Genomic DNA, 22,027 nt, shown 5'->3' on the forward strand with positions numbered 1-22,027 from the left:
GTTCAACTGTAACATTATCCTACATGGAAACAATTAAACCTAAAGTAAGATACTAGGTTTTCTAATTCATGTGTATAAAATTAACAGTTGTAAAATCATAATTTCTGACTACAAAGATTATAGTAATCACATATAAAAAGTAGAACTACTTCAAGAATATAACAATCTTCAGTTTTGCTCTCTCCTTCTACTTCCTTAATTTTCCCTTCTTGTTATTTAGTTAGTAACAGTTTATGCTTTGATTCTCCTAATTTCTATGATAATAGTCCCTGGGCTTAGAAGAAACATCCTCTCTCCAACAAACGTCCTCTCTCCAGCACACATTTCTACACTTTACACTTTACTACCATTCAACCAGGTCAAGAAAATCTATCTTCCTCCTTCCCTTCCCATCTTTCCTTCCTTTCCCCCTAATCCTCTCCCCTTATTCTAATATTAATATCACATTATTTTCAATAAAACTCCTCCATGTTGGAGTGGTATATCAAACTAGCACAACCTGTGCCTGGCACATTTAGACTCCTTTCAACCAACAGTACAGAAACTATGGTGAATATGTAACCAGACCTGAATCTAGAGTAGTAGTTTGGCCAGTGACACAGCTGGGTGTTATTCAGAATTAAAATTACAACAGAATAAAAATTGTATTAGCCCTTCCCCCAATTTCTTTTTTCTTTCTCTCTTAAGATTCACTTCCTCATAGTATATATCGGGGAAGGAAGTATGAAGATTGTCTCATTATTTTTTACATTCTCCACAGCATGGTGGGTCCTTCATCCACTCCCAGGCTAATACTATGGGCTGGGGACAGGGAGAGATAACAGGGAGTTACTGTTTAATGATTATAGAGTTTCAATTATACAAGATGAAAAGAGTTCTAAGTATGGATTGTGGTAACGGTTGCAGAACATTATGAATGTATTTAATACCATAGAACTACACATTTAACAATGGTTAAGACAATTGGGGTGCCTGGGCAGCACAGTTGGTTAATCCTCAGACTCTTGGTTTCAACTCAGGTCATGATCTCAGGGTTGTAGGATCAAGCCCCACATCTGACTCAGTGCTCCTCATGGAATCTGCTTGAAATTCTCTCTCCCTCTCCCATTCTCTCTCCCACTCATTCTCTTTCTCTCTCCCAAATAAATAAATATATATGTTGTAAAAAGGGTTAATGAAGCACCTGGGTGCATCAGTTGGTTAAGCATCAGACTCTTGGTTTAGATTCAGGTCATGATCTCAGGTTCCTGAGATTGTGCCCTGGGTCAGGCTCCACACTCAGTGCAGAGTTTGCTTCTCTCCTGCTGGCCCTCCCCCTGCTCAGGTGCTCTCTCACTTTAAAATTAATAAATAAAATCTTAAAAATAAATAAATAAATAAATTGTAAAAATGGTTAAGATGATCAGTTTTATGTTATGTGTATTTTACCACACACAAAAAAGAACTTAGAAACCTGTGCATTGACAAGTTCTGAGCCTTTGGCTCAGGTCATGATCCGGAGTCTGGAACTGAGTCCCTCAGGCTCGCTGCCCAGTAAGAAGTCTGCTTCTCCCTCTCCCTCTGCTTGTGCTCTCTCTCACTCTGCTCTCTGTCTTTCAAATAAACAAATAAAATACTTAAAAAATTACAAAATGGAGTTAAATCTCCACTTGGCATCAGTGTCATCCCATTCTTTGCAGCCTTTAACTCTAGAGATTATGCTTCTTCCCTTCTCAAGGACTAGGTTCTTAAGGGCATTCTCTCCTAATAAAACAAGTTTCATCAATAACAAAAATTCAAATAATAATAAAAATCTGACCTGAGGTGAAGACTTCGTGAGTCAAGGATTTTTGTTGTGAGATTTTGTATTGTTTTGTTTTATGAGGGGGTTGTGGTTGGTTTGATTTTTTAATACAAAGAGAACTGTCTTTGCAACCTCTTTATCTGTTCTTTCAGCTTTCTCAAAATCTTAACACAGTGAAAAGTGTAACAGATTAGTAACAATCAGTACTAAAATGCACAATTATGTAATTTTTGGCTTATTTTCCCTAAGTTCTTCATATATTGTTAAGTCTTTCTCTTTAATCATAAGAAAGTTTGATACTTGTTGCCTCAAAACATAACTACATTTGAACCAAGACAATTTCTGAGTTTTATTGATTTCTTTGGCCCATTCTTAAATGACATAGTCTATGAGCTAATTCACATTAAAGAAACATGCACTGTTTGGGGTGCCTGGGTGGCTCAGTAGGTTAAGCCTCTGCCTTCAGTCAGGTCATGATCTCAGGGTCCTGGGATCGAGCCCCACGTCAGGCTCTCTGCTCAGCAGGGGCCTACTTCCCCCGCCCCCTCTGCCTGCCTCTCTGCCTACTTGTGATCTCTGTCTGTCAAATAAATAAATGAAATCTTTAAAAAAAAAAAAAAAAGAGAAACATGCACTGTAGTAGAAAATGCTATGATTTTTCATCATCAAATTATATTCCATTGACTTCTGTGTATTATGTCAAATTGCCTATCATTAGCAGTCATTTTATTTCCAATGTCTTTCTATAATATAGATATTACTGTACTTAGCTTTTTATTTCTTTCCATTGATTTAATTTGAAGAAAATAATGTAATTCAAATGTTTGCCAATCTTGGACTTTCACTCTCAAATAACATCAGTTCATCCATTTACCAATAAATTTATATGTGATTTTACAAACAATTATGACATAGGGGACACTAATAATTGATTTTTATTATAATTATCTGTGGACATTTTTTTCCCTTGCTAGATATAAGATATTTGAGGATAAGGATTGAGTAGTACTCCTTTATTCATAGCAATGCCTGAAACATAGGATGTGCTAAAAAAGTATTTTTTATAAAGAATGAATGAATGAACAAAAAAAAATGAACCATTTCAGTCTTATTCCTGTTTACTATTTTCTATCTGTATTAATATGAGCAAATTTTTTTTCTTTTTAATTACCTGACTTTCTATTTTCTCCCTTTTAAAGACAGTGATCATTACCTCATAAGATGGTTGTAATGATCCAGAAAATATGTGAAATGTTTTGAAAACTATAAATTTTCATTCAAATAAAACTCATCATTTTTAATCATTAATTTATCTAAATTGAGCAATTTTCCTCTGTGTGGCTATTATTTACCCAACTCTAATATTCTCTCCTACCTTCTTACACGATATCAGAACATGGATCATCTTATTATATTACCTTATCAAACATTTCTTAGTTTAATATTACTGTTAAAAGTCTTTCTAATCCTGGACTTAACCTTACTCTTGATTCAACTTCAATTGTAGGCCTGAACACATCTCCAACTTAATAAATTGCATAGAATATTCAACTTCCTGTTCTTGGACCACATCACTATTGAGACCTATACTGAAGCCCTGTCTTGCCAACCAGTCCAATTATTCCATATTTTTACTTAGCACTAACTTTATCTGCCTTCATTTGTCTTTCTCGGCTTAGAAATTGTTCTGATTGTCTACTGCTACATAAAAACCTACCTCTCAATACCAGTGGCTTCAAATAAAAATAATCATTTATTTTGCTCAAAAATCTGTAGTTTAGGCATGATTCAGAAGAAAAGGTTTACCTCAGCAGTACAGGGTGTCAGCTGGGGCAGCCTGACTAAGTACTAAAGGTTCTGCTTCCACTCTCACTTAGTTACAAGGCTGGCTAGTCCTTGCTGGGTGTTGGCTGGGAGCTAGGCCTGGGAGCCTCATTTCCTCTTCACGGACCTCTCCCTGGCTGCTTGGTTTGTGCACTGGTAATGGCTAGTTTCAAAAGTAGGCATTCAGAGAGGACCATCCAGAAGTGCATGAAGTTCTACAATTTAGCCTCAAAAGTCACATAGCAACTCTTTTGCCACACTCTACAGAAGCAATACCAAAGGGCCACCAGGGAATTAGAAATAAACTCTAGCACTCAATGACAGCAGTGTCAATTCTGAACTGTGTGAAGAACATATAGGATGAAATATATAATGGCAAAAACTTTGGAAAACACAATCTTCCATAGTCCATTATCTTGCCACATTTCACATCGGCCATATATAAAATACAAGCCACCCTTCTGTGAGAACTCCCAAATTTCACCCCATTGTGGCATTAATTTGAAGTTCAGAACTTGTCATCGAATTCTGATTCAGATGGTATCAGACTCCTCTGATTTAGTTCCTCTGTACAACTCTTTGAACACCATTCTTCTCAACCTAAAGGCCTTGAACTAAAGAGACAATTTACTGCCCCACAGATATTCTATAGACTAATGGTAGAACAGACATAAGATAAAGGCTAACAACACAGCTATTCAAAAGGAGAAAGACAGGAAGAACATAGCAGTCAGAGTCTCAAGGCATTTCAAATCCACCAGAGTACATGTTGCCAGTTCCGGGATTAGGATTCAGTCCTAATTCCTTGGGAGTTGCTCAAAATGTTTCATGACTCCATTCTGTGGGTTTCTGGTTCTGTTCTCTTAAGTCATTATTTTTTCCATGAAAAGTAGCCTGTGTTTGCAACTAGGTGGTTTTTCAGCCAATTTCCTACCTATAGAAATTTGAAAGTCCAAAGGCCTCCTTTTATTTTATATACTGCATCTATCCCTCTTAGTTCCAGGCTAATGTAATTATTTTTTAAATGTGTGGCCTCTTTGCTTTATCAATTTATAATTCATTCCATTATATAAAGTTATACCCACAAAATGTTTGAGATAAGCTCTCCTCTATATAATGTCTATATAAAATACATATATCACCAATTATTCTTTATACCTTTATAACATTTTCTACGTTAGGGCCATAACTCTACATCAAACTTTGATTCTATTATCCTTTATGTTCTAAATACTGTGTACCAGTTCTTTCCTACCCGTGCCCCATGCATACTTATTCTCTCCTTCTCAAATGAAGTTTTTCCCATAGTCTTCAAGATTCTTTAGTATTCAAAAAGTAAATAACTCCAAAAACTCAATGTACTATGCATAGGATAATTTTGCCTACAATATATATCTGTTAATAAATATGAAGGGCATTGAGTGGCTCAGTCAGCTAAACCTCTGCCTTCAGCTCAAGTCAGGATCTCAGGGTCCTGGGACTGAGCCCCAAGGCAGGCTCCCTGCTCAGCTCTCTCTCTCTCTCATAAATAAATAAATAAATAAATAAATAAATAAATAAATAAGGTCACTTGCAAACTATGTATAAATAATAATTTTTTTGAAATGTATATAAAGTGCCCAATGAAACAAAGTTGAGATTGAAAATAATAAAATCAGTTCATTTTCAATAATAACATTTCCATCATTTTCTTGAGGCAGGAAGGGGCAGAGGGACAGGGAGAGAGCATCTCAAGCAGGCCCCATGCTCAGCATGGAACCCAATTCATGTCAGTCAACTGAATGAGCCACCCATCCATTATTTTTAATAAAGATACAGAATCAACAAATCCTCAAAACTGATCTTATCTATTTTTGTCTATACTCAGAATTACCTTGCATTTTAACATCTCAAAGGCATTTCTGTAAGCTATAGAAAAGTGACAACAAAAATTATGTATTTACTGCACTAGATTAACAGTACCCAGCAAAAGGGATAAACTGCATTTTAATGAACTCTATAGCATTTCTGAGGCTATCATATTACAAGCCACTGAGAAAATAGAATAAATAATTAGTTTTTACACTACACTGACTTTTATGTCAAAGGTATTACTTATGTTTATTGAAAAGGTGAACAAAACTACCTACATGGTATATGTTCAATTAACTTCCAAGGTAAAATATATTTGTTTCCTGAAATAAATTCCTGTGGGAATGTGATGCAGAAATCACAATGTTATTTTCATGAGAAATGATCTATACTTTCAACATAAAGTAAGTCTCAATACTTCTTATGTTCGGCCTTCAAATATTGTCTTACATGCCACACATGGTGTGGAATCTTCCATTCATTTAAAAATAAAAATCATGCTTTAAGCTTCAATTGTTTTTCTTCATTTAAAAATCTTAAAATAAGTTTTATTTACTATAAAGCAACGTACATTCATTTAGAGGAAACAAACAAAAGCAAAACAAAATCTTTAACAAACTGAAGGAGGTTATTATATATTATTTTTCAATGAGGCCCTCTCTGATAACATTCTTTGAAACTAGGGGCATGTGGGTGGCTCAGTGGGTTAAAGCCTCTGCCTTCGGCTCAGGTCATGATCTCAGGGTCCTGGGATTGAGCGCCACCCCGGGCTCTCTGCTCAGCAGGGAACCTGCTTCCCCCTCTCTCTGTGCCTGCCTCTCTGCCTACTTGTGATCTCTCACTCTGTCAAATAAATAAATAAACAAAATCTTTAAAAAAAAAAGTTCTTTGAAACTATACTCAACCCACTCTGAACTCCATCTTTCTTCTCTCTCTCATCTTTCTTCATAGCATTTATAACCACCTGGAATTCATTTTTTTTCTTTCTTCTTTTCTCTCTTTATTTTTTCTTTGCTTTCATCTACCAATCTATTGATCTATTTCTTCTATTCTATTAAATGTCTCTTATACCTTAAATTAAGCTCTATGAAACAGTAATGTTTATATTTTGTTCAAGGCCCTGGAATAGTGGTGAATACAAAAGAGACTCAATGCATATTTATTAAATGAACCTCAGTGCATATTTGTTAAATGATTAATCAAATAAATCTTATCTTGTTACCAGGTTTAAATATATATACCATGTTTAAAATTTTCATAGGACTCCATCCATTTGATGTATGAGAATTAACTAAACCCCTTCTTCTTTCATTTAGTACATTTTTAAACTTTCATTACTAGTGTTCTTTGGTGAACTTCCTTAATACTTAAATTTGGGGTATACCATTAATTATTTCCCTAGGGTAATCCCAGAAGTTGGATTTTGGGGTTAAATGGCATATATATTTGAAACATTCTGCCAGCCTGCCCTTGAGAATTACTGATATCAACTTATACTTCCACTCCATTGTATGAGACCCCCCAGTTCTCTACACTCAATATTTTCATTCATTTTCTTTTTAAATTTGCTGAGAATTTCCCTCCTCTAAATGTCCAAAAACAGGTCAATATGAGCAATAAAGAAATGTTTAAGCCCTTTTCCACTTAGCTAAAATTTTACTTTACCTGAGCTGGATCAATCACAAAATCATTTACATATTTATGAATTAAAACTTGATGCAATAAGAGTAGATTGCTTTATAATGTGATGCACCTCATTTAATAATCTCTTCATTAAATTTTTCTAATGTGTTTTCATTGGTTATACAACATTTAATGATCTAACCTATACTGATTGCAAATATACTATTACCCTCTTTAATTTAGACTAATGAAAATGAATTTTACATTTATATTTATACTATTCATTTATGAATAAAACAAAATTATTTCCATGATGTTAATAAAAGTTCTAAAACAATTTGAAATAAATATATCAATATAAATGTTGAGCGACTGAATGAATGCTCCATAAATTGATAATCCCATAAGACTATTACCCATTTATCAACCAAACTCATAACTCATAATTTATCATTTGCAACCTCATTTCTTAACACTGTAACTACAAATGTAAAATATCCAGTAATCAATTTTAATTTGCCAATTATTCTATTTATGGATAGAAAGATAACAATATACATGTTAAGTTCTATAAGGCAAAATACTGAATTTTTAGTAATATTATGACTCAAGGAATGAACATGCCTATCATGCTCTATAAATTGATTCCATTTTACAGTTTCATTTATGTGTATATGTATATACACACATAACAACACAAAATAATTTTATCTGATTTATAAAATATTTGATGTATAACTGAAAAAGGTCCTTCCCATTAGTATTAAGGTAAAATAAAATTACCAATGTTTAAATGACAAAAGGATTAAAAAATATTTTTTAAAAGTTTTTATTTAAATTCAAGTTATTAACATACAATGTAATACTAGTTTTAGGTGTACAATTTAGTGATTTAACACTTACACACATCTCCCAGTGCTCATCATGATAGGTGCACTCCTTAATCCTCATCACCTATTTAATCCATCCCCATGCAAACCTCAATTCTTAATCTTCTCTCTGGTAACCAACAATTTGTTCTCTATAGTTAAGAGTCTGTCCCTTGGTTTGCATGTGTCTTTTTTTGCCCCCTATGATAATTTGTTTCTTAAACTCCACATATAAGTGAAATCATATGGTATTTGCCTTTCTTTAACTGGCTCATTTCACTTTGCATAATACTGTCTATCTCCATACACATACATTGCAAATGGCAAGATTTTGTTCTTTTTTATGGCTAATATTCCACTGTATGTAAGTATGAATATAGAAATAGAGATCGAGATGATAGATAGATGATAGAGACAGAGATAAGATAGATAGAGATAGAGATAGATAGAGATAGATATAGAGATAAATAGAGATATATCACAGCTTCTATATCCATTTATCAGTCAATGGACATTTGAGCTCTCTCCATAATTTGGCAATTGCAGATAACATTGCTATAAACATCGGGGTGTATGTATACCTTCAAATCAGCATTTTTGTATTCTTTGGGTAAATATCTGGTATTGCAATTGCTGGATTATAAGGTAGTTCTGTGGGCGCCTGGGTGGCTCAGTGGGTTAAGCCGCTGCCTTCGGCTCAGGTCATGATCTCAGGGTCCTGGGATCGAGTCCCGCATCGGGCTCTCTGCTCAGCAGGGAGCCTGCTTCCCTTCCTCTCTCTCTGCCTGCCTCTCTGCCTACTTGTGATCTCTGTCTGTCAAATAAATAAATAAAATCTTAAAAAAAAATAAGGTAGTTCTGTTTTTGACTTTTTGTAGAACTTCCATACTATTTTCCAGAGTGGCTGTTTCAGTCTACATTCCACTAATAGTATAAGAGGGTTCCCCTTTCTCCACATCCTCATCAACAACTGTTGTTTCTTGAAAAAAACACTTCTCTCTTAATTTAATTCTAATATATGATATGAAAGGATATCATTCATAGGATAAAAATTGATACAAAGCATATAACCAACAGAACTACTACCCCTGTATCTTTTGATTATATGCCAATGACTTTTTTTAAATCACAAGACTTATCATATTAAGTTAGGTGGTATTCCCAGCAAAAGTTAGATGGTATTAAGAATTATAAACAGAAATGGGCTATTCTCATTTTAGAACAGACCATATTACTATGCATAAACTAAAAAGAATCAAGAATTCTTTGTTATACTCATTAATAAAAAACCTAGCTTAAGTAAAAATCAATTAAAAATGAGGAATCTATTTAGAGAGTTGATAATACCACACTTGAATATCTTTTCCTTGAGTGGATCAGTATAAGAGAATTAGGACAAATGGAAGTTAATTTTCAATTACCAGAATGAAGCACGGATCTTAATTGAATTGGCCCTGGTCACCTACTAAATCTATATTCAAGACAAGTTTTCAAGACGGTATATCTTAAATAGTAGATTAAATTAAAAAATATGAACAATTCTAATTACTACAATATCTGCACATGTCAGATGAAATCAAATTTTATACATCATAGTATCAGGTAGTACCTTCAGAAATCCATTTTTTTCTGATAAGATTTTATATTTCTAAGGATCTTCAGAGCTTCTGAAAATGACTTTGAAATACGGTCTTATTAATCTTTAGTATTCTCAGGAGAGCCAAGTGGGTGGCAAATATTTTCTGAATTTTGTAAAATAGAAACTAATAAAACCATTAGTGAATTTACTTGCGCTATGTCAAATCCTGACACAATGAAAAGTCGCAGTGCCAATCCTATCACCTAACTGAAACTCCTATACCTTCCAACTACAACAATTTTTATGGAAGAGAGCAGTAAAGGCAGAGAGAAAAAAAATAATCTTCAGAAAATATGAAGTTCAACATAATTTATTTCAAGAGACCCTTAAGTGGATATTTATTTATTATTTGATTGTGCTTGGTGATGGTGACCATAGTAATTCCAGAACTTGAAAGAATTAATTTCCCTGCACCACTTCTGCATAACAAAGGTAAAACCTGATAAAATCAGCAATGGTACAGTAACTCAAGAGAAGAAAAAGAAAATTTTAAAAAGTTAAATTTTGATGTATAACAGACCTTTAACTGGGCAATATACTTGATTATTGAAAGACAATGAGAAACAAAGTAAGCCTCTATGGATCACAGGCTCTCTGAGTATTCTCATTTGCTGACATGTTTTTCATCAGAAACCCTTGAATGAGTTTCTCCATTTTGTTTCATTTTTTCCTTTTAATACTCTCATAAAGAGCCATTACAACAGTTTGGTTGTTTGGTGGAAATATATTTCAAAATTATTGTTGAAAACTATTGTTCCTATTTTCTATCTAGTTTTCCTGCATGAAATAATACAGTTAACTGATTTAACCTCATTACCAAGGAAAGTTAATGCATTCATTTTTAGTCTAAGAATAGTATTACTAGCAGCTAAACTAACCCCAATTTTAAAAATCAAAATCGTTTTTGGAATTTTAATTCTCCCCAAAAATGTTTATTTTTTTACATGGATGTTTTCTTGATACTTGAGAAAAATTAAAATAATTCCATGAGAATAACATGGTATATGTCTTGAATATGACTTTACAAATCATAGTCGATTGCCTTTCTCCTCTAACAATTCTAGCATATTAAGAATTTTGGGTTTTTCCCTAATAGAAAATGACTTTACTAACTTTAAGTTAAAACTCATAAGATGTTCTTTGGTAAAATTAAGAGTCATAAAACTCCAAACAAATTTTACAGTTGAGAAAAAAATCTAAAATCTTTCACTGAATAAGCAGATATCTTTTTTATCCTATATATTTAAAAGAAGCATGGTAAATATAAAGGTATGTTTATAATTGTCTATTTTTACATGGAAACCTTAGATTTTTTTTTCTCAAAGCTTTAAAATAAGAGTCTGTACTTACCTGGCCCATCAGTCATTTTCTGCAGGCACCGTGGAGTTGTGCTAAGAAAGGAGGCATGTTTCAGTTTAGCCACAAAAGTACGAGGCGGCATGTATTTATGTTGAACTTGGGACATTTCATATGATTTTTGAACATCATAGCTGCCAGGTGCTGGAATATCCTGAAAAGAATTTCAATGGATGAGCATTAACATGTCTTACATGGAAAATACATAAAACCATGTAGCACAGATGTTCACACTAAGCAATGGCATAAGTGGAAAAATATGAAAATTCTCTTAATCAAATTTAAAAAAAGTAAAAGACTATTCTTAAATTTATACCCTTCTTATAAGACTGTAAATTTGCTTGTCAAAACTTAAGGTAAAATAAACAGAATTATGAAATTTAGGACCATATTCTTTAAAAAAAACCTTTCATATTATAGATCAAACTTTCATTTTCAAATGTTATAATGAAAATCAAATTTCATACAGGAATGAAAATGATTATTTATTTTCATAAGAAGCAATACTATCACTACTATACTGTTCTATGTGAGCACACTTTACTCATTCTACAAATGAGACTGCTTATTTCATTTTTAGTAGATTCCAATTAAGTTGAAAGCCTTCCCTTTTATCATTTATGGTTGTTTATATGCTCTACAGTTATATTAACATTTTTAATCAACATAAGTCACATGGAAATTAATAACTAATAATAATTCTAAACTCAATTAAATATAAAATATCATATATTTGTTGCACAATTAATGCCTATAAACTATTAACTAATTATTTCAATGAGAAACTTTTTAACTCATTTTCCTCAAATTATTTTAAAATATGACATATTCTATGTAACATATCTGTTCATCTCTATTATGCATAAAAAAACAACTTCTCAAGTTTTAATGTTTTTCTAGTAGGCAGGACACTTACATGGCTAATGGTGTAGACTCCAACTCTAGACTCGGGTTTCAAATAACTGCTCCTTACTTTTTTAGGGACTGTGGCAAGCCACTTAAACTGTGGGATTCTTAGTTTCTTCATTGTAAGTGGAGAAAATAATAGTATTTATATCATATGCCATAAGGGTTGTTATGAGAAATAAATGAGTTAAAACAAGTAAAATACTTACATTGGTACCTAATTCCATAAAAGCAATAGATAATCTCACTATTCTACAAAAGTTAATTTCAATACAAAAAAAAATAATAATAAACAATGATATTCAGGGTTTGGGCTAATAGGGAAGTATTTTAATGTTTTAAGTAAGTCAAACAAATTTGGATACTGAAAAATCATACTTTTAAAGTCCATTGAGGAGCCATACTTTATAAAACATACTTTCTCTTGTTTCTCATGCACTTATCTCCTTCAAGCATATGCCAACAACATTATCTTCTATTTCCAAAGGATCATTAAATATGGTATGTGTACTGGGGAGGAGATTCTTACATGAAAACCCATATTTCTGCTTTAAGTTCCGTGTCAAAGAGCAAATACCACACTCTGTAAGTCAACTAAAATATGTCAACAGTTGTTTGCTTGCCAGCATCAAGAGAATATTTAGTAAGGGTAGGCTGAAGATAAGTTATACCAGTAGTAGCTCCAAAGATGACTTCTGGATCCTTTGGGGCTGCTTCTGTGGTGTGTGAAGGCAAAGTGGGAGAGAGTGCCAAAGCACAAAGAAATCTTGAGTGCACACAATAGACTCAGAGTGCTTAGGGAAGTTTTGCAAAGCTCTTGATTGTACCTACTATATATTTTAATTTTCTCATCTGAAGCTATCATGGTTATGGCTTCTGTTTAACAGCCTGCCTGGCATCACCACCCATTCCTTTTTCCAGTTCCTAACCTGTATATGATTGATGGCTTTGGCTGCTGCCATATAGAAACCTCTTTATTATTTTTTTTAATGCCTTGAAGCAAAGATAAGAAACTTCATGAGTGATCAGTTTTCTTAAAAAACAGTATGTTCCCACCAAGGAAAATTCATCGAACTGGTTATCCTAAATTTCAATAGATTCAATGTGTCCTCTACCAAGTGTAGATATACTACATTTGTTCATGATTGTCTCTTCCTATAGCATATCCATTCTTCTCTGAAAACATATTCCCCACTTTTGTCCTTTTTCAATGCTTCTAAGCTCCTCTTACTCATATTCAATTCTCATTTTGTCTAAGAGACTGATATTTCAAGTCAATTTCCTAGACAAATTGTTACTAAGACAAATCTGAAACACTGTTTAAGAGCAATAATTTAAACAATACCTACAGATGGTACTCTAAACACCATTTCAGGAAAAAACAGTATGTAGGGAAAAAAAGTATGTAGAGGTAAGATCATCAAATCTCTGTGGGTGATCCTTTATATACATCACAGAAAATAAGAAAGGCACACGATGAGTGGCTATGACAGACATTTCTCATGCTTTTTTTTTTTTTTTCAATCTAGTTATTTGTATCCTTTCCCTTTGTTGGGAAAATTTCACGTACTTCGCAGCAGATATGAGTCCTGGCACAAAAACTAAAAATGCCTGATTCACATCCTCCTAGTTTAGTTTTTTAGCTAGAACATGAATCTAGGTCATAGGCTTAAATGACAGCCTTTGAACTGGTAGCCAGTTTTTCAAAGAAACACAGAGCATTAAAAATTCCATTCTTTTGAGGGGCTGGCAGTGCTAGAAGCCATGTCCAGCTTCCAGTGGCAACAAGAGCAAGTAGAAACTGAGGGAAAATGTGATAAAATGCCTGATGAAATAAAAGCTATGCCTCAACACAAATTAAAGGTAAATCTAAGGTATCCTGATTTCATCTGGAAAATCCAGGCCCTATCAAAAAATGACATAATCATAGAATCAAAATAATTGATATATGTAAAAGTATTAGAATGGTATCTGATACATAATAAGCACTAGTGTTTCCTTATACTGCCATCATTGTTGTCATTAGCATTATTAGGTGTGAAACTATGTGTAATCCTCAGTGATATCTTCCTTGCCTGGAGAGATGTCAACTGGCTATTTAAAAGAAAAGCTTCTAGTATTTTAAGCCCTAAACAAACAACAGTGAAAAGTAGTTAAGTTGTTGGGAATCACATGAAGACAGTATCCCAGGCAGTTTAAAAAAAAAAAAAAAATCACTAGTTTCAACCAGCCTCAAAGGGAAACACGTCACCCCATTTATGTTTTAGAAAAACCATTTCACATACTTTGTGATTTTATTCAATTCTGTCAACCAAGTTGAAGGCCCTACAAAATTTCCCATGCCCAAATACAAGCCTATTCAAGATACTTAAACTTGAATGGGGTAGGAAGCTAAAGAGTAAAGCTGAAAACTTTGAAGGGTGGAACTTGCAGGAAGAAATAAAACAGACCCTCAGGCCTTCAACCCAAAACTCAAAAGGGTGACAAGCTCAGAGCCACAAAGGCAGAGTAGAATCTTAATCTTGTGGTACTTATCAGGTAAACTATCACTAGAAGGATGAGCCCACAGCAATATACAATGGATCTGACAGCATTTTATATAAATAAAATGTTAGAAAGCATAATATAATAAAGACCACTAACTATGCTTTGGCTAAAATAAGCTTTCGTTACATTTTTTGCATAAATTGTTCTGGATGTTATTTCATGCCTAAGTATATTCCAGTCTAAAATTTCATTTTAAAATCCCAAATATATAATTATTTAAAAAATCACTGGAATTTCTTTTATAATGAAGCTTATCAGTTAAGAAGACTTCAATGAAACTTTCAAAGCTTTGAATCAAAATCTTTAGTCAAATATATAGATATATATTTGACTAAAAATTTTGATATATATATATATATATATATATATATATATATGTGTGTCATATATATATATAGTAAAAAAATTACAGGCCATAAGTATAGTGAAATTTTTCTGAATGTGCAGAAAACTTTGATTAAAGGAATTTATACAATGGAATATTACTCAGGCATCAAAAAGAATGGAATCTTGCCATCCAACAATATGGATAGAACTAGAGGATATTATGTAAGTGAAATAAGTCAGTCGAAGAAAGACAAATACTATATGATTTCACTCATATATGGAATTTAAGAAACAAAGCAAATAAACATGGGGAGGGGGTAAAAATAAAATAAGATGGAAATTGAGAGGGAAGCAAACCATAAGATATTGAACTATAGGAAACAAACTGAGGGTTGCTGGAGGGGAGATGGGTGGGGGGATGGGGTAACTGGGTTATGGGCTTTGAGGAGGGCACTTGATATAAGGAGCACTGAGTGTTATATGCAACTGATGAATCACTAAATTCTACCTCTGAAACTAATAAAAATAAAAAATAAAACTTTTATAAAAACAAAACAAAATAAGCAATTTACCAATATGCTTATCCAAGTTGCTTAATTTCAGATTTATAGAGAAGAAAGGCATTTCAGATGATGATCAAATTATCTTTGTTTTGCCTGTCACAAATTATAATTATGAACATGTAGAGTTACCCTTGCCATTTTTCAGCTTTCTTAACATTCATCATCTTGAACACATACATTTTTAAATATTTAACTTAGGAAAGAATAAGTGTTATTTTAGAACAAAAATATTTTACTACAAATATAAAATTATACTGTTAATTGTAAGTGATAGGCAAAAATAGAAAATATTGATTTTATTGTCTATAATCTCCTGACACACTAGAAAAGACTTTTACCCTAACACTGTTTTATAAAAGGAACTAAAAATGTCAGTTATACCATGATACTTCAAGATTCAGTAAAGAATAATAAAAAGTGCTGGCAGACAAAATCAAGTAGACAATAAAACCATTGATTTCACCTAATTTCTCTATCATACAATTCATACCTGAATCACAAATTTCTAGTTATTTGCTGACACTTTCACTTCATTATCCTCAGACTGCCTTAAAATAAAACCCCTTTATCTTTCCTTCCCCAACTACCTCACCTACCTACAATAATTCCTTATTTAACCAGCTCTGAAAATAGAAAGCTGCATTCACTTTCTTCACCATCCTCTCCCATATCTAAAAATCATTAGTTATATTTATTGTAACTTCTCTCACTTTATCCCTTTCTTATCTTTACCAAAACAATCCTGCTATGGGCCCTAAAATGTACCTGACAACTGTACTATCTCTTTAAACTTTAGGTCTTCAATCTTAAACCATCAGCATCACAGCAGCAAAGAATTTATATTAAAGCACGACCAACTTCTGCTGGAAAAGTATATTGGTTCCTGAGTGCTATGGAAAAATTTTCAGAACATTCTCTTTGGCACTAAAATCCTTTTTAAATTTGGAAGTAAGGGTGCCTAGGTGGCTCAGTTGGTTAAGCGACAGCCTTCAGCTCAGGTCATGATCCTGGAGTCCCAGGATCAAGTCCCACATCAGGCTCCCAGCTCCATGGGGAGTCTGCTTCTCCCTCTGACCTTCTCCCCTCTCATGCTCTCTCTCACTCTCTCTCTCAAATGGATAAATAAAATCTTTAAAAAAATAAAATAAAATAAATAAATTTGGAAGTAAACTTAACAATTATAAAACCCAGTTCAAGCAGAGCCTCTTCTTCCATTCTTGATCACTGTATCATACAAATGATATCCTTCACTTTTCAATTCTTCTGTTACCTATTGTATAAATACACTTACTTATATAAATACATAAACATATGTATACCGCATATTTATTTGTATAGACACCTAAACATATAAATAGCTCATTAAACAAATATATCATATTTATTTGAATATTTATTTATTTCTTCATCAATATAAGAGCAGGGAGAGGATTTATAGCTCTCTGATGTTTCCTCAGATAAGATTTTATTTGCCTTCTGTATTTGCAGGCAAATTTTTCTTTTATTCCCTCAGTTAAAGAAAGTGGACATTAAGAATCCAAGAGCATAGGAGCTCCACAATAGCACTGGACATGTAGGCCCTTCCATGCTTTCTGTTGCACCGTTCTTATATTGTAGCCCCCATTCTTATGTTCCCAAGATACTCACCATAGCTCTAGCCATAACATTCTCATTTCAGAAATGGAGGGAAAGAACAAAAAGCAAAAAAAAAAAAAATGTGTAACAGCTGAACAACCTTCTCTGAAGAAGTTTCCCAATCTGATAACTTTTACTTCCTTTTCATTAATTAAAACTATTCAAATAACTACCCTATAACTATAAAGCAACCTGAAAAAAGTATTCATTTTAGCTGGGTACATCGTTCTTCAAATAAAATTGGGTTCTGTTAGTAAAGAAGAAAAAGAGACTAGATATGGCATTGGTAACTAGTCATCTCAGTCATAACTTTTCTCTGCCTTTGAGGGTTATAAAATTGCAAAATTAACTCACTTCTAGTATATTATCCCTATCTCTCTCAAAAGTTATTTTGACCCAAGATTTATGGGCTTTGTTCTCTAACTCTTGCTGAACCTCTGGGTCTCAACTTTCCCTCAATCCATTAGTTCTATCAGGTTTCCAGTGATACACTTTCAGAACACACCACTCTCAGTTTTGCAGTGGTAGTTATACCTGCAATTAAATAAGTCTTCAATTATTGTTTAATATCATCATCCCCATAGGTATGTGCAGTTCTTGAAGGTTGAGAAAGTATTATTTCACTGATCAAAGTATCTTCAGTGGTGACAAGTGCATTCCACAGTGTAAGTGATGAATGAATATTTTTTTAAAGATTTTATTAATTTGAGAGAGAGAGAGCATGAGCAGAGGGGAGGGCATAGGGAGAGGAGAAGCAGACTCTCCACTAAGCAGGGAGCCCAATGTAGGGCTTGATTCCTAGACCCTAGAATCATGACCTGAATTGAAGGCACATACTTAGCCAACTGGGCCACCCAAGAGCCCCATCAATGAATATTTTTTAATCAATGAGTAAATATATGAGCTAATGAAAGAGTGAATAAATCTATCACTATCTGTCTGCCTTGAAGCCTCCCCTCCCATATTTGGTCTTATCACTGAGCTGCCCCATAACAGTAGGGCTGACACAATGACTTGTGTCACAAGTATTTTGTGACACAAAGTATTTTCAACGCCCATAGTGCTTAAATTTATCTCACATATAAGCAGTTCTGTATTAAATGTGTGCTGGGTAAAGACCGTTCAAGTACTGTTTTCCCTAAAAATGTTCTGTTTCTTATAAAAATAGGTGTAATTTATAATCCCAGCAATGATGTAGAAGTATGGATATGTCCATTCATACTGATCAAGGACTAAGTTTCATAAAATCATTAGGTAGTTAAATTTGATTAATATTTTATGATGCATTTCCTTCTCTTTGCTATAAAAAAGGTAGACTTTTACTTTTGATGCTTGAGCTTTTCATGGACTACCTTTGACATTGGTTTTATAGAAAAAAATGTATATCTCAGCAGATTAGAGTAAAACCCATGAACAGAAATGGTCTGGGTAACCTTTCTTTTCCTGTAAATGCTGATTATACTGAGGTAGGGAAAAATAAAAAAAAAAAAGTAAGATTATTGCCAGTTATAATAGCTCGAATTGACATGATATCATTTCTTTAGAGTTTTATCAACTCAATACAAATCCAGAAGTTAATTCTATAAGTTGAATGTGAAAAGAAAGAAAGTTAATTTAAGTGATTTTTTAAAAAGAACACAATTATTCCTGGACCCAGCTGAACATATTTGGATAATGCACTAAAAATTATCTTGATAAGCTTAGAAAACTTAAAAGATGTAAATTTTGAATGTGATTTTTGAGGGATGTGTGAACATGAACAGCAGAGTTGCAAATTTTTTGTTAGCCCTAGAGAAATGTCTACAAGTAAAATTCTAATCAATTTGTTATGTTCAAACTTTAGGAAATCAAATGACCACTAGTGTCATCTATTCTGTTCAGTATGGCAAGAATTATCCCTTACATAAAAAGAAGGATCATCTTAAGGTAGTACTCCTGAAATACCACAAAACCCGAAGTCAGAATTGCTGGGTTATATTCACAGCCTTGTTTTTAGTCTCAAGTAGGCCTTGGAGAACCTTACTCAATCATCTAACTCCCTCTCAAAATGATGTATGCTGAAGGTCATGTTCAGAAATATTTAGTGGGTCTCTATACAGGAGACATTTTTCTCCCTATGAGATTGACAGAGAGATGAATCCTAGAACTATTCATATTTGGAAGTGGCCTCTCCAACAGTAAGTTTTAAGAGAAGGAAGAATGATCCAGGCTTTCTTTCTGTAAGCTATGAACATCCTAGCATCCCATTACCTACATTAAAAAAAAAAATCCATAAGAAATTTAAGGTTCAAAATGAAGCAATAAAAAAAAAGTGGTACAATTTTAAATAATTGGTAGAGTATAAGAAAATAAATTATTTGATTTTAAAAAAGTAATTATGATTATATGTAGACAGAGAAGAGTAGAGGAGACAACAGAGAGGAATAAACTACGAAAAGGAGAGGCGAGAAAGCAAGGTAATTATGACAAAGGAGGTATGCAATGACAGAAACTGAACATTGTCTACACAGAGAGATAAAGAACTCTGGTAATGTTATCCATACACAAAAATAACTGTTTTCCATGTTATAGCACATAGTTTATAGATCTCAATAGCAAAAGGTAAATTGTATATTTCAAATGAAGGAAACCAAATTATTCTCCCCTGATGTTCATATAAATAAATACCTTTTCTGATGAATGAAATATATTCTAAAGACACCATCTCATTCCATATTTATAGTTCTTACATGGCACTAAAGAATTGTTCAAGTTAGTTTATACTTCTTGTCAAATTTAATAGCACATTTTTTAGTGACACTAAATGTCTCTTGATTGAAAAGATAAAGAAACAAAATAAGCAGAATAAAATATTAGATGAAGAGCTTCAATGATCCTATCACTGTTTCCAAAGGTCATATATATAAAAGGTTATAGCCATCTAAAAACATCTAAAATATCTTTAACTTCATGGGGAATCAAGAAAATAATCATCTAAAATAATGCTAATATCCTTACATTTTCCTTTCTTTTCTTTTGAAAAATTTGGTATATTGTTTCCCTATACTATAAACAAAATGCTACTTACATGATACTGTTTTTAAATGCTAACCTCTTTTAATTTTGGTCTAACAAAAATGTACTGAGTTTTTACTAAACACTGGCACTACTGTCCATCCTTAGTGAAGATTATGGACTCTACAGCTATGTTGCCTAGGTTCAAGCCCTGGCTCAGCATTTTGCTAATCATATGACCATGGGTAAATCTTATGTCTCAATTTTCTTCATCTGTAAAATAAGAATAATAATAATTCTTACTGGGGCACTGGGTGGCTCAGTGGGTTAAAGCCTCTGCCTTTGGCTCGGGTCATGAGCCCAGGGTCCTGGGATTGAGCCCCACATAGGGCTCTCTGCTCAGTGGGGAGCCTGCTTTCCCCTCGCCCTGCCTTCTTCTCTGCCTACTTGTGATCTCTGTCAAATAAGTAAATAAAATCTTAAAAGTAATAATAATAATAATAATAATAATAATAATTCTTACCTCCTAGGCTTGCTGTCAGGATTAAATGAGTTAATATATGTGCAATACACAGTGCTAGGTACATAGGTGCATGCTATGTAAATTTTAGTTATTATTATACTTCATTATAAATATTGAGTTCCTAATATATCAGATATTTGGCGGATACTTGGTTTTTCCCCCAAATAACTTCTACAAGAACTATTTGAAAGTAATATATTTTTCAATGTCAGAAACAAATTAATCTTAGAACATGAAGCTTAAAAAATATCAGTATATCTGTTTCAAATGAAAAAAAGCACAGTGACTAACATAAAATTATAACTTGATCATGGGCTAAATATAATTTAACAAATATCTTTATTAGACATGAAAAAAACAAAACTCAGAATAGAGTCCTCTATCATTTACTGAATTTTTAAAGTAAGGTCATGCTTAAAAAAAAAAAAAAAAATTCTTTCCCCTCATGCATTTCAGGGAGATGAATCAATTCTTTTTAAAAAAGTATTATTTATTGAACAATTTTAAATGTCTTCGTTAGAGTTTTGGAAAATTTACATTTCAATATATTAAAGAAAATATAAATTTTCTTGTCCCAGTTTCTGTTTTTGTATACCACGATACTTTCAATACCTTAAAGATACAACCACCCTGAGTAAAGTAAATTTCTGATTTATAAAGATAGTCCATATTAATGCCTGTACAATAAAAGAGAAAGTCAGTTAAACATGCACAAAGGCATGTGAAAAGAAAAAGACAAGTGTAAGAGAAGGAAAAAAGAAAGCTCATGGTTTCAGTTTAGAAAAGCACCTAATTCATATCTCTCATGAAGACACTCCAAATTTGCCAAAGAACTCATAAGAAAAATTTAAAAGGAACACACACACACACACACAGCAAAATGAAATGAACAAAAAAAGCTAACAAACCCAAAGGGCCAGTATGGATCATCTTAGATGTAATCAGGTATTGTTCTATTTTCTCTTCCCATCACTACACTACATTCTCATTGTAAAAAACTGAAATACAAAGTAAAAAAGAGGGGCACTTGGGTGGCTCAGTAGTTAAGCGTCTGCCTTTGGCTCAGGTCCTAATTCCAGGGTCCTGGGATCAAGCCCTGCATCTGGCTCCCTGCTCTGTGGGATACCTGCTTCTCCCTCTCCCACTCCCCCTGTGTTGCCTCTCTTGCTGTGTCTCTCTCTGTCAAATAAACAAAATCTAAAAAAAAAAAAAAAAAAAAAAAAGAGTCTATTATTCTAATCTACTACTTTAATCAGCCTTCACCAGTGAACATTTAACTCATTTCTACTCTTTCATTGTTATAAACAATGACATAATAAAGGAAAATATATAAATAATATATGTTTATGCACTTTTGGGCAAATACCAAGATAAATTCCTTAAAAACTGAATTGTTAAGGCAAGGATATATGCAAATTAACTTTTGGTTGAAATTATCAAGTAACCATAGAAAGGTTTTAGCAATGTAAACTCCCCCAATATTACACTGGCCCTTGAAAAACATGAGTTGAACACCAAGGGTCCACTTAGACACAGAATTTTTTCAATTAAGAATATTGGAAAATGGTAATTTGTAACAATTCGAAA

General features: G+C 33.0%; 1 protein-coding gene across 1 annotated transcript in view; it reads right to left on the bottom strand.

Moving 5' to 3' along the window:
- Window positions 1-22,027, bottom strand: part of STPG2 (sperm tail PG-rich repeat containing 2) — a 578,171-nt gene that overhangs the window by 318,152 nt on the left and 237,992 nt on the right. The window contains exon 11 of the mRNA XM_047718028.1: window positions 10,940-11,099. Within this exon, the coding sequence (XP_047573984.1) occupies window positions 10,940-11,099 (160 nt within the window). The remainder of the gene's footprint in view (window positions 1-10,939; window positions 11,100-22,027) is intronic.

The sequence above is a fragment of the Lutra lutra genome, chromosome 2 (assembly GCF_902655055.1).
Source record: "Lutra lutra chromosome 2, mLutLut1.2, whole genome shotgun sequence".
NCBI classification, from domain to species: Eukaryota; Metazoa; Chordata; class Mammalia; order Carnivora; family Mustelidae; genus Lutra; species Lutra lutra.